Genomic DNA, 11,135 nt, shown 5'->3' with positions numbered 1-11,135 from the left:
CGAACCTTGCATTAGAAACCAGGGATGTACTGTATGGTGACTAACATAATGTAATAAAAAAACATTAAAAAAAAGTAAAATAAAATTTTTAAAAATCTTAAAAAAAAAAAAAAGTTTCCCCAAACCTGAATCAGAGTACCATTGTTAGACAGTCAGTAGGAAAACCAACGCGTGGGAATTCTAGCGTTCCTCAGTGAGAAATTCAACCTCCTGTTTTTAACCCTGAATTATTCCAAAGTGAATGCATTAGTACTTCAATCACAGGAGGAAACCAGCTTTTATTTTCCCCTCTGCATTTCTTTTACTGCTTTCATGTTCCTCAGAGCACCCTGAACATTATTATCAATAATTCAGCTTCTGACAAATCACCCTTAAAGGCAGGACAGATTACAGCAGCCTAGCCTCATATATCACTAGAAGGAACATGCAGTGGAAAATAAGATTCCAACCAAGCGAAGGCTGCCTGGTTAACTTTATTCTTCCAGTTGACTGCCAGGTTAATGTTACTAACCATACAGGCGCCTGGGTCGTTCAGTCGGTTAAGCATCCAGCTCTTGGTTTCAGCTCAGATCATGATCTCAGGGTCATGAGACTGAGCCCTACATTGGCTCTGCACTGGGCGTGGAGGCTGCTTAAGAGTCCCGCTCTCCCACCCCCGCACAAGCAGCACGCTCTCAAAAAAAAAAACAAAAGGTACTAGCTATAGTCTTCGATGTCCTACTTGCATTACAGAAGTGGGAATAGAGGCCAAAATAGACAATTTGCGGGTCAGGGAGGCTGTGTTTTTTACAGGGGCAATTTCATGGGGGAATTGTGCCTTGTGAATTGATGGTGAATAGAAGATTCTCCATATTATTCCAGAATGGGAGTCCACTTGGGTGAAAAACTGCTGTGTGCTTTTAAAGGCTTGAAACTTAAAAAAGAAAAAAAAGAAAAATAATAGTAATAATAAAAATTTTTAAAAATAATAAAGGCCTGAAACTACCCATAGTGCCAGACTCTGCAGGAAACCCAAGGGGCCAGGCAGCACTTCCCCAAGTTCTGCCCTAAAACAGGAGAAAGCAGGTCTTTGGGCCAAAGGTAGCCCGACGCAGGTCAGGTGATGAGTGTCACAGTTCCCCACGGAGGCACACATGGGACCACAAATCAGATTCTTCACTTTCAAGAACTGCTCCGGTCAGGTGCACACCGTCCTTTCCTTCAGATATCTCTCTTCACCCCTCCTGTTCTAAAAGCCTCTGGCGCGTTTCCATAACTACTTCCTCCATTATTTCTGGCTTTAAGAGGTCTTTGATCTAAAGAAGAAAAAAAAAAAGTATTTGTTCAGAAAAGAGACCAACCATAAGCAGACATCCAAATGCAGAAACCAAACATGGCTGCCATAAATCTAGATTCCTTTCATTTTTTTAAAGATTTTTTTTGAAGATTTTATTTATTTGAGAGAGAGAGAGAGAGAGAGATCACGTGCACACAAGCAAGGGGAGAGGCAGTTAGAGGGAGAGGCAGAAGCAGGCTCCCTGCTGAGCAGAGAGCCCGATGTGGGGCTCGATTCCAGGACCCTGGGATCATGACCTGAGCCAAAGGCAGACGCTTAACTGACTGACCCACCCAGGCACCCCTAAGATTTATTTTAAATAACACAAAAGAACACGTGAGCGGGGGAAGAGGCAGAGAAAGAGGGAGAGAGAATTCCAAGCAGACTGCGCTGAGTGCGGAGCCTGACATGGGGCTCCATCCCATGACCCCAAGATCATGACCTGAGCCAAAATCAAGAGTCGGAAACTCAACTGAATGAGCCACCCAGGCACCCCTCTATATTCCTTTACTGGAGGCTAAGTATCTCGAGATGTGATCTGCTAGAACCAGCTTAATGAACCACCAAGATTCTCTGGTTTACGGCTGACAGGAACAAAGACATGATTCTTGGCATTCACTAAATAGATAAAGCTAAAATTTGGGATGGGAAGATGAAGTCCACGGAGTTGCTGTCATAAACTAGTCCTCCCCAGCACCTCCATCCCCTCAATCCTTCGACTGACACTAGACACCGAGGATCTTACAAGAAAGATCTACTGACACTGGGAGATGTGCCTGCAATCCCTGAGGAAGCACTGGAGCAGACGATAAACCCACAGCTTACAGATAGATGAGGAAGAGGGAAGGCGTGGCTGGAGTGAGTACCTGGTGTGGAAGGGATGCCTCGTAGCAGTACAGGATGCTGGTATCATACAGCATCATCCTCTGGGTGACCAGCGAGACGATGCAGTTCCGGAGCCGGGAGATCACCTCTCGGTCGGCGAGGGAGACAGGCTGCCAGCAGAGGCAGAGGGAAACACAGTCAGAACCCAAGTCAGTGAACGGTCACAGCAAAGCACAGAAATCATTTATAACTTCAATCCTATCACCCTGACACTCCAAACCAATCAAGTGCTAACTCCAAGGGAGATGAGAAAGGATGGCTCTTCGGCTACTGTGACCCTGCAACCTACCATCCCTGCCAAATGGAGATCAAACCAGTTCCATTTCCTCTCTTCAGAAAAGGAGGAGATGAGACGATGTTTGTGAAGACACTTCAACAGAGACTCGAACTCCCCCAGACTACAGCAATCACATGGTTTAAAACCAGACAGCTCTTGGGGCGCCTGGGTGGCTCAGTCGGTTAAGCGTCCGACTTGGTTTTGGCTCAGGTCACGATCTCAGGGTCACGGGACTGAGCCCCGAGTTGGGCTCTGCGCTCAGCACGGAGTCTGCTTAAGATTCTCCCTCTCTCTCTCCACCTCCCACCCCTGCTCAAGCACACTCTCTCTCAAATACATAAATCTTTAAAGAAAAAAAAAATTAAAAAAATTAAAACAGCCAGCTCCACCTGCCTCAGAAGCACAGCGAAGACGCGGTCCCACTCCGCCCTGACAGCAGCAGCGGTGTTTACTCACCTCCAGGTTTGCAGTGAAGCCCCCTGCGTCCTCTTCTTTGTGCTCAGGTGTTGGGTAGATCCAGATGAAGCCATTGTTACCCAGAATCACTGAGGCCCCACAGGGCAAGTCATGGAAGTGAGTCTTCTGCCGTTTGACCAGGGACGGGGAAACCTGGACCAACACCCCCTGGCCTAGCTAGAAATACAGCATAACCGAAGTCACCGGAGGGTCATGAGTGAAGTGTGAAAAGCAGACCACAGAATACACACCCTCGTTACGGCGGAGTCAAGACCACTCCTGTTAATGACTGCAGTCACCTGTGTGTGTACACATGGTAATTACTCCCATAGGGCACTTCTGGATCCAGACTCTTAACACAGCCCACGAGAAGGTGACTTTCTATACTCTTCTCTCATTCCTCCGCTATTCCCATCATTATATTCGAATCTGGGGTTGGTGCACTGGCAATCAGGCAAGCTGGAGCTAATGAGGACATAAGCCTGGGCCTCTTGCAGGCCAAGGTGCACGATTCTGTTCCACCAGCTACCTACCTTGCCCGGGACATGTGTGCTGCTGGGCCAGGCGAGTGGCCAAGAGCTGGGTGCAAATCCATCCCTGGTTGTGGGAGGGCAGCCCCGAGTCCCCATCCCACGACGGAGGGTCTGCAGCAGCCAGGCCCAGGAAGGTCAGCACCCAGGGTATAGCTATTCCAGCTCCTGCTCCAAGGCTGTGAGCATAGCTGACTAGGGCCACTCCCCAAGGGAACGGGCTTCTGTGCCCCTCAGAAAATGAAAACGTTCCCCCAGATAAAGCCAAGAGACTAATAAATCATAATCTGTTTTAGAAAGTATGCTGGCATGGGGCGCCAGGGTGGCTCAGTTGGTTGGGCCCCTGGGTTTTGGTTTAGGCTGGGGTCACGATACTGGGTTTGTGGGGTAGAGCCCCACATCGGCTCCCTGCTCAACGGAGAGTCTGCTTCTCTCCCTCGGCCCCTCCCCCTGCTCACGTGCACTCTCTTGATAAGTGAATCTTTTAAAAAGTGTGCTATCATTAAAACAGTAAAAGCCTCAATAATGTAACTTCATACAAAAAAAGCAGTGACATTTCATCTCAAGGCCCAAGTGGCAAACCAATCTTTCCCAGTAATGACGTCCACTTTATTGACTGGACATTTGTCTAGAGCCAAAACCATCAGGTTTCAATATGACCTCCCCTGGCTCCTAGTACAGACTCTCAGGACTGGCCCCAGTTCCAAGCTGCAGTGCCTCTGGGGAGTGAGCCGAGCCAGCAGGGCCGCGGGGCCCACGGTCACAGGAGCTCTTCTGCCACACCACCTCCTCAGTAAGAAGAGAACAGAGGTGTCACTGGTGACAATGCTACTGACCCATGACCATGTGAACCAGAGGCTTTGTGGGTCGCCAGCCCGTCGTGCTTAACTTCTGGGGTTCTTTAGGGCCGAATTCCAGAGACCACTGGGGATGTCAGAAATGGATATGAAGTTCAGTCAGAATCCAGGAATAGCAAGAGCCCAACTTACTTTGCCGTATTTCAGACTCCTCGTGTGCAGAGACACAGCTCCGTCAGAGAACACTGCCTGCACCTCCGCCTGGCCAGGGTGATAAAGGAACACACACTCTCACGGCACCTGCCTTCCCTGGGGCCCTGGCCCCACCTCTCCATCCTTTCCTCCCATCCCCAACGGTCCCACTCGCAGCCTGAGACAGACCCAGAGGACATCACTGCGACCTAACTTCTCCCCCTTGGTTCTCACAAATATCTCGATGTGAACAACACCTTTTCTACTCCCTGCATAAAAGCTAGCATGGTTAAGAAAATTTGAGTCTAGCTTAAAGCACGGGCCACCGTAAGTGATAAAACCCGAAGAAATGACTGAGGCAGCGGGTCTGAACAAGGGCTGGAGAGTTCGGTTGGGTTAAGGAGATGGAGGAAGGTTGCTACAGAGCCCGTGACACTCGATCTAGGATCCAGATCCCTGCCAGGACTATGTGTCTCCAGGCAGAGACATACGATCGAAGCCCCATTTCCCAGCTCCGTATAAAGCACAGAAATGCTGTAATCCAAGGTGCAGGATACACTGATAAGATCCCCTTCCTGCAAGAAACCTCTCATAGCCAGCTCGTCTTCTGCAGATCTTCTTCTCTGAAATACACAAAGCAATGACGTGACTTAAGTCAGATCCTGCAGAAAGATCTCTGGAACCAGCCACAGTATTCATAGGACACTAGAGTAGGTAAGCGGTGTCACTCAAGGAACACCAGAGCAATCACCGCCGCTTTCCCCCTTACAGGCCTTCCCACAGCTCCTCCTCTCCCTCCCTCCTCTGGGTAGTATTCCAACTCCTTACGCGCTACTGAAACTCCTCCCAATCACGCCCAGCCTCCTTTTCCACACGCCTCGTCCACGGCAGCCCTCCATGGTGCAGCAGGACCAGACGACCTATGGCTTGACTCTATCTTTACTCACACATTTCCCATTATCTCCGATTCCCTGTGAAATTCCAGCCATTCTTCAGGGATCCACTTTAACGCCCCTCTTTCCTACAAGCATCTCCCAGTGAAACCACTCACTCCTTCTGTACAATCACACGCTTGTTTATTCTTCGACTGCCTGGTATTTAGATCAGTTATCTCGCTTCCCCGCTAATCTGTGTGCTCTTTCAGAACTCAACCAAGCCTCCATTATCTTGCATTCTCCAGAGAACCTAGCAGTGAGCCTCTCTGTACAGACATGCTGGATTGAAGATAAGCCATGGCATTCTACAAAAGGCCGCCCCTTAGTACTGCAGGTCTCTGGAATAAACGAATGCCATTCAACTGACGAAAAGCTAACCTAAACACAACTTTGCAAAGGACACCTTCACTGTGCAAAGCTGATACACCCAGAAAAGGAAAACCAGCACCAAGCATCTGGGAGCTTCTCTTCCAACTCTCTTTCGGGATCACTCCCCACGGTCGTTCCAGGTCCTACCACATAGCAACTGCTGCTTATGCTGGGAGGCCTGGGCCAAGTGAAAAGCCTATGTGTACATCCAAGAAGCAAATCTCACAGCAGACAAACAAGAATAAAAGAGGCAACCTCAGCATAAAGCAGAGTTCTCCAGTGGAGCAACGGACCCCAAAGCTTTTGCTAGCAAACTCTACAGTACCAGCCTGGAGACCCTTACCAGCTCTCCTCCAGGAAGGTTCATGGATGACAGAAGCAAGACTGAATCCAGCCTAGAGTTGGTCTCCACCTTCCATCTCTTCTGTTGAACCTACAGAGAATTTCACAGTTGGACACAAACTCCAGGGGCAAGAGCTCACATCGTCAGTGACCAATAAGCCCCGATACAACAAGCCAACTGTTTCCATCAAAGGGCACATCAAAGGGCACATAAGGGCACCTGGGTGGCTCATCTGCCTTCGGCTCAGGTCATGATCCCAGGGTCCTGGGATCGAGACCCATGGGGCTTTGTGCTCAGCGGGGTGTCTGCTTCTCCTGCTCCTTCTGCCCCTCCCCCGACCCCACTTCTGTTCTCTCTCTCTCTCAAATAAAACCTTTTAAGGGAGGGGCACATAAAAGTCAAATGCAATGAATGCTCCATTTGTATAACTACAGATAGAATGACTACCCCATTCATTCAATCACCAGCTTGCTTTTACTTTGTAAAAACCAAGGTGTTATGACTTTACCTCTGTGATTCTCCCCACCACAATGTCTCCCACTTCACCATTATATCTGAAAGATAGAACAGGTCATCCATCAGTGAACAGACCTTATCACAAGACTAAGCATCACTGGAGATTTAAGTTCAACAGGACGAGGGCCAGGGGCCTGGATAAGGCACCATGCTGAAGTATGGTAAATTCACATAACGATGCCTTCTGACTTATCTCCAGGAACTGGTAACTTTAAACATTCCTCCATGTTTAAGGTCCCCATTAACTATCCCTGGACAAACCATTTATTCCAAGTAGCTCCTTAAGCCTGAAGCCCCTGTTTTGTTAATTACGTGACACTGATAAGCATGGACCATTTCCTGCTGGGCTCTGGAACACAGATGGCTTCTCTATCAGCACAGGAGGAAGAGACTGAGACAGGACCCCACCCAAACCAGTCCACTCATGGTCTCCCCCACCCACAGGGTGCTCGACTCCAGCCCCTGTGCTCGTTTCTTATCCCAATCCTAATGATGACGTGTTCCATGCTGAAGGCTCCAGCCGTGGACCTCTTCTCTGTCGGCCCACACTCACCTCTTGCTGAGCTCACCCAACCTAAAGGCTTTAAACACCACTGATGACGATGCCATCTGGAAATCCAGACTCTAGTCAACTGCGGGCTACCTATCATCTCTATTTACATGACTAATAGGCATTTCCAAATGTCACCAACCTAAAGCAAAGCTTTCCAGCAGCCCCCTCCCAAGCCCCCGTCACAAACTGGTCCTTCCCCAGCTGGCAGGATCTCAGTAAATGGCAACACCATTCCTCTAGATGCTCAAGCCAAAAATCTCTGGAGGCTCTGGAGGAACGCTTGATTTCTCTCTCTCTCTCTCTCACTCCAGGACAAGTCCAGCACCTGATCCTACTGGCTCTACCTTTGAAATACACACAGAAATAAGGGGCATCCAATTGGGAAAGGAAGAAGTCTATTCACAGACATGGTGCTATACATGGAAATCCCAAAGAATACAAAATCCGACACCTTCATGTGAAAAACAAAACAAAACAAAAAACTCAGAACACCAAATATATGCAGAATCAGCCGTTACTCCCCACTCCTACTGCTCTCATAGTCTAAGCCACCATTACTTCAGATGATGGAAACGGTCCATTAATCGGCTCCCTAAGCCTGCCCCCGTTCCCCCTCAATCTCTCTCAGCAGCCAGAGTGATTTTATGAAGACGGCAGTCAGATCACGTCCCTCCTCTACTCCACCCCTTCCAGTGGGGTCCTAGACTACTTAAAGTGGAAGACAAAATGCTTATCAAGGCAGGCTGCCCACCTCGGCTCTCTACCTGCATCTGCCCCTACATTCCCCCTTGCTCACTCTGTTCCAGTCCCACCGGCTTCCTTTCTGGCGCTAACCTTTATTGAGCCTTTCTAGGTAGCAGGTCCTGTGCTAAGTACTTTACAGGTCCTGTTTCAATGAATTCTAATGAGAATCCTACAAGATGGATCATGCTATTATTCTCATTTTGCAGAGGAGGTAACCAAGGTTTGGAAAGGTTGCGTAATGCGGGGAAACTTCTAAAGCCCACACTTACCTATAAGCACCTATACCCTTTCTATATTCATGTTAAAAATCAGACCTACTGAATGATAAAGCAGGGTGGGGGACTTTTGTAGCAGAAAAGACCTGGCTGTATAACATAAATGACACAAGAAAGAGAATACACACCTTTTGTTCTCACCTGGTTTTCAAAGCTTTCACACAGATCAACTTGTTTACCCTCTCCACTGAGCCAGCCACAGATGCAATGAGCTTCTCTTCCCCCATATAAGTTCCATGGCCCCTGTTTCGAGAGTAGGATACAAGGGTAATTCTTGAGATGACCTCTCCCTTCAAGAATAATGTGTTCCTAACAGGCTCCTCCTGCTTTATAGCCTGGCTTCTCTCTGTGCCCGAAACACTCCCTGAGAGCTGCATAGACATCTCCGCTTGTCCTACTCAAAGTCTACTCAAATGTCACTTTCTCCATCAGGCCTACCTCAACTACCCCATTTAAAGCAGTCATCCACCCTGCTGCCACCACCCCACCATATTCCCAATCACATTCCACTTACCCTGCTCAACTTTGCATCTTCCCCACTGAATTTATCACCAAACATGCTAACTTGTTTGCTGTGCTTATTGTTTCTGTCTCTCTCTGTTGACATATAAACTCCACCCTGATAGAGATTTCTACTTTGATCACAGTTGTACTCCAACCGCACATAATACAAATATATGCTGAATTCATGAATGAAGGACTGACACTTAAGATTCCTTAGGATCCAATAACCTCAAACTAAAAGGTTAAAGAGCAATGTCGTAAATGCTGTACCCTCCTACCACCAAAAGGCTGAAATACCACTAATGCTTATCTGATAGTGATATAATGGTGTTTTGCGGCTGCTGCTTCTTTTTTTTTTTTTTAAGAGAAAGAAAGCAGGAGGGGGAGGCAGAGAGAGAGGAAGAAAATCCCAAGCAGTCTCCACGCCCAGCGTGAAGACTGAGGTGGGGGCGAGGGCTCGATGTCAGGACCCTGAGATCATACTTGAGCTAAAATCAAGAGTCAGACGCTTAACTGACTGAGCCACCCAGGCGCCCCGCTTCTTTTTCTTAATTATTTTCTCATTTAATTCTCACTTCCCTACCAAATAGTTACTGTTATTATCACTATTTTACAGATAAGGAAACTGACCTTGGAGAAGAAATACAACTTATAATATGTGATGGCGCAGGGCTGAAACCCCAACTGCCTGAATCAAGAGCCTGCTCTCTTAACTACACATATTGTACTGCCTTCGGATTCAAAATGTCGATTTGGGTGCATGTAGCACAATATATTGTGTATGCCCTAAGTCCAAACAGTTACTCATTTCAAAACCGAGCACCTGGCTAAGAGATGTCCCGGAAAGAAGAGGCCAAGTCAGGAATGCCCACTGTTCCCTCATCTGAAAACTGGGAAGAGGCCCCTGCTCCTAACCCTCCCCAGTTTCGCAGGTCTCCAAGGAAGAAGACGAGGAAGGCTCAGAGATCAGGGCCTCAGGCAGAGAACCCAGGAGTCTTTGACACCAGAGGTTAGGAGAGAAGGATTTCCAAGGACTGAGGCAAACGCATACGGGGACACTCAAGGTGCATAGAGTAAAAAGCCCGAGGACTCGGAAACAAGGGAGCTGGGATGCTCAGCTGTGCCCTGCGTCCCGCGGGTACTTAGATGCAAGGGAACAGAGGCCACGTGCAGACAGCCCAGCAGCCGCCCTTTGGGGCCCCGAGTCCCCAAGTCCCCACGTACCGCATGAATCCCGTGTCCGTGGTGATTGTGTCCCCCGGAACCACCAGATGTTTTTTAGTATCGCGGCCCACGCTCTCGCTAAGAGGCTTGCGAGCCACGGGAAGCCTCATCTCCACCGCCATCTTGGCGCCAAACAATTGCGCAGGCGCAGTCCGGCCGGGAACCGCGACTTCCGTCTACGCAATTCCCGGCCGCCGCACGGAGGGGCGGGGCAGGGCGGGCCTCAGAGCAGCCGCCAATGGGAACGCACAGTCTGGCGGCCATGTTGACTATTGGCAACCATTTGGCTAACATGAAGGGAATGAGGGAGCCAAGTTGCCATTTTTACTATTGGCAAGGCTGCACCTGTGGAATACTGAAATCTCAGGTTGCATGACGTTTGATTTTTTTTTTTTTTTTTTTTTTACCAAAATCTCTCGTAATCATCATCCCATTTATGGGTTACCAGAGCTAGGGATAATTGAGAAACGGGCCTGTGAGTTTCCTTCCAACTCTAAGTTGCTAAAATGTGATTCTTTGGTGTGAGAGAGCTCAGGAGGTTGGGGAGGTGGGATCTACAGAAAATACTAGTTGGAAAGAAAAAAGAGGCCCTTTTCATACTATTCCTCGTAGCCCCAGTATTCTACTTTACTGCGTCCTCATGGGTGCTGGTGCAGCACCAAACAACCACCTCTACCCCCAAACAGTGTTCCAGATGCTGATTCTCTTCTTTCTTAATAACTTCTTTTGAGCTGAGTTACTCTAACTTAAAAAGAAAACTCCCTAAGAAAATATGCAGACCTTGCAAAGCTGGCCTATTTTGTAAGGAGGGCAGGTGCACACATAACACAAAGATATTGGCTTATATTTACTCATAGAACAAATTGAGAGTCTCCAGGTGCCAGGAGCTGTTCTAAGGATTCAACGGTGGACAGACAGATGTATATATGGTTTTATCTCGTGTCCAGTTTTTTTTTAAAGATTTTATTTATTTATCTGAGTGAGAGCAAAAGCGAGAGAGATCACAGAGGGAGAGGGAGAAGAAGACACGCTGCTGAGCGGAGAGCCTGATGTGGGGCTCAATCCCAGGACCCCCAGATCATGACCTGAGCTAAAGGCAGACACTTAAGGGACTGAGCCACCCAGGCACACCCTCCGCATCCTATTTAATAGGAGCATTTCCCTCCTCCCTTCTCCCTGCCTCCCCCTATCCTCTCCCTCCCCCTTGCCCAACATGGTTT

At 48.4% G+C, this 11,135-nt stretch overlaps 1 protein-coding gene across 1 annotated transcript; it reads right to left on the bottom strand.

Annotated features, from left to right (window-relative positions):
• Window positions 1–250: 250 nt before the first annotated feature.
• Window positions 251–10,056, bottom strand: EXOSC2 (exosome component 2). The gene is made up of 9 exons (XM_002915207.4): window positions 9,916–10,056; window positions 8,329–8,430; window positions 6,608–6,653; window positions 6,100–6,189; window positions 5,010–5,075; window positions 4,453–4,521; window positions 2,934–3,110; window positions 2,182–2,310; window positions 251–1,295 (listed from the first exon to the last, which is right to left on the bottom strand). Exons 1-9 carry the CDS (start codon window positions 10,035–10,037, stop codon window positions 1,215–1,217), a joined length of 882 nt encoding a protein of 293 aa, XP_002915253.1. The 5' UTR covers window positions 10,038–10,056; the 3' UTR covers window positions 251–1,214.
• Window positions 10,057–11,135: the final 1,079 nt, after the last annotated feature.

This window comes from Ailuropoda melanoleuca, chromosome 7 (assembly GCF_002007445.2).
Source record: "Ailuropoda melanoleuca isolate Jingjing chromosome 7, ASM200744v2, whole genome shotgun sequence".
NCBI classification, from domain to species: Eukaryota; Metazoa; Chordata; class Mammalia; order Carnivora; family Ursidae; genus Ailuropoda; species Ailuropoda melanoleuca.
This window is presented reverse-complemented; position numbering and strand designations above follow the sequence as displayed.

Bases quoted from the DNA above. Each gene is read 5' to 3' on its own strand.
- EXOSC2 (XM_002915207.4), bottom strand. From the start codon at position 10,037: ATGGCGGTGGAGATGAGGCTTCCCGTGGCTCGCAAGCCTCTTAGCGAG. The intron at 4,522-5,009 runs GTATCCTGCACC...CACCCTGGCCAG, and splicing joins AGGAAGGGGATCTTATCAGT to GCGGAGGTGCAGGCAGTGTT. The intron at 1,296-2,181 runs GTACTCACTCCA...TTTCTTCTTTAG, and splicing joins AGGCATCCCTTCCACACCAG to ATCAAAGACCTCTTAAAGCC.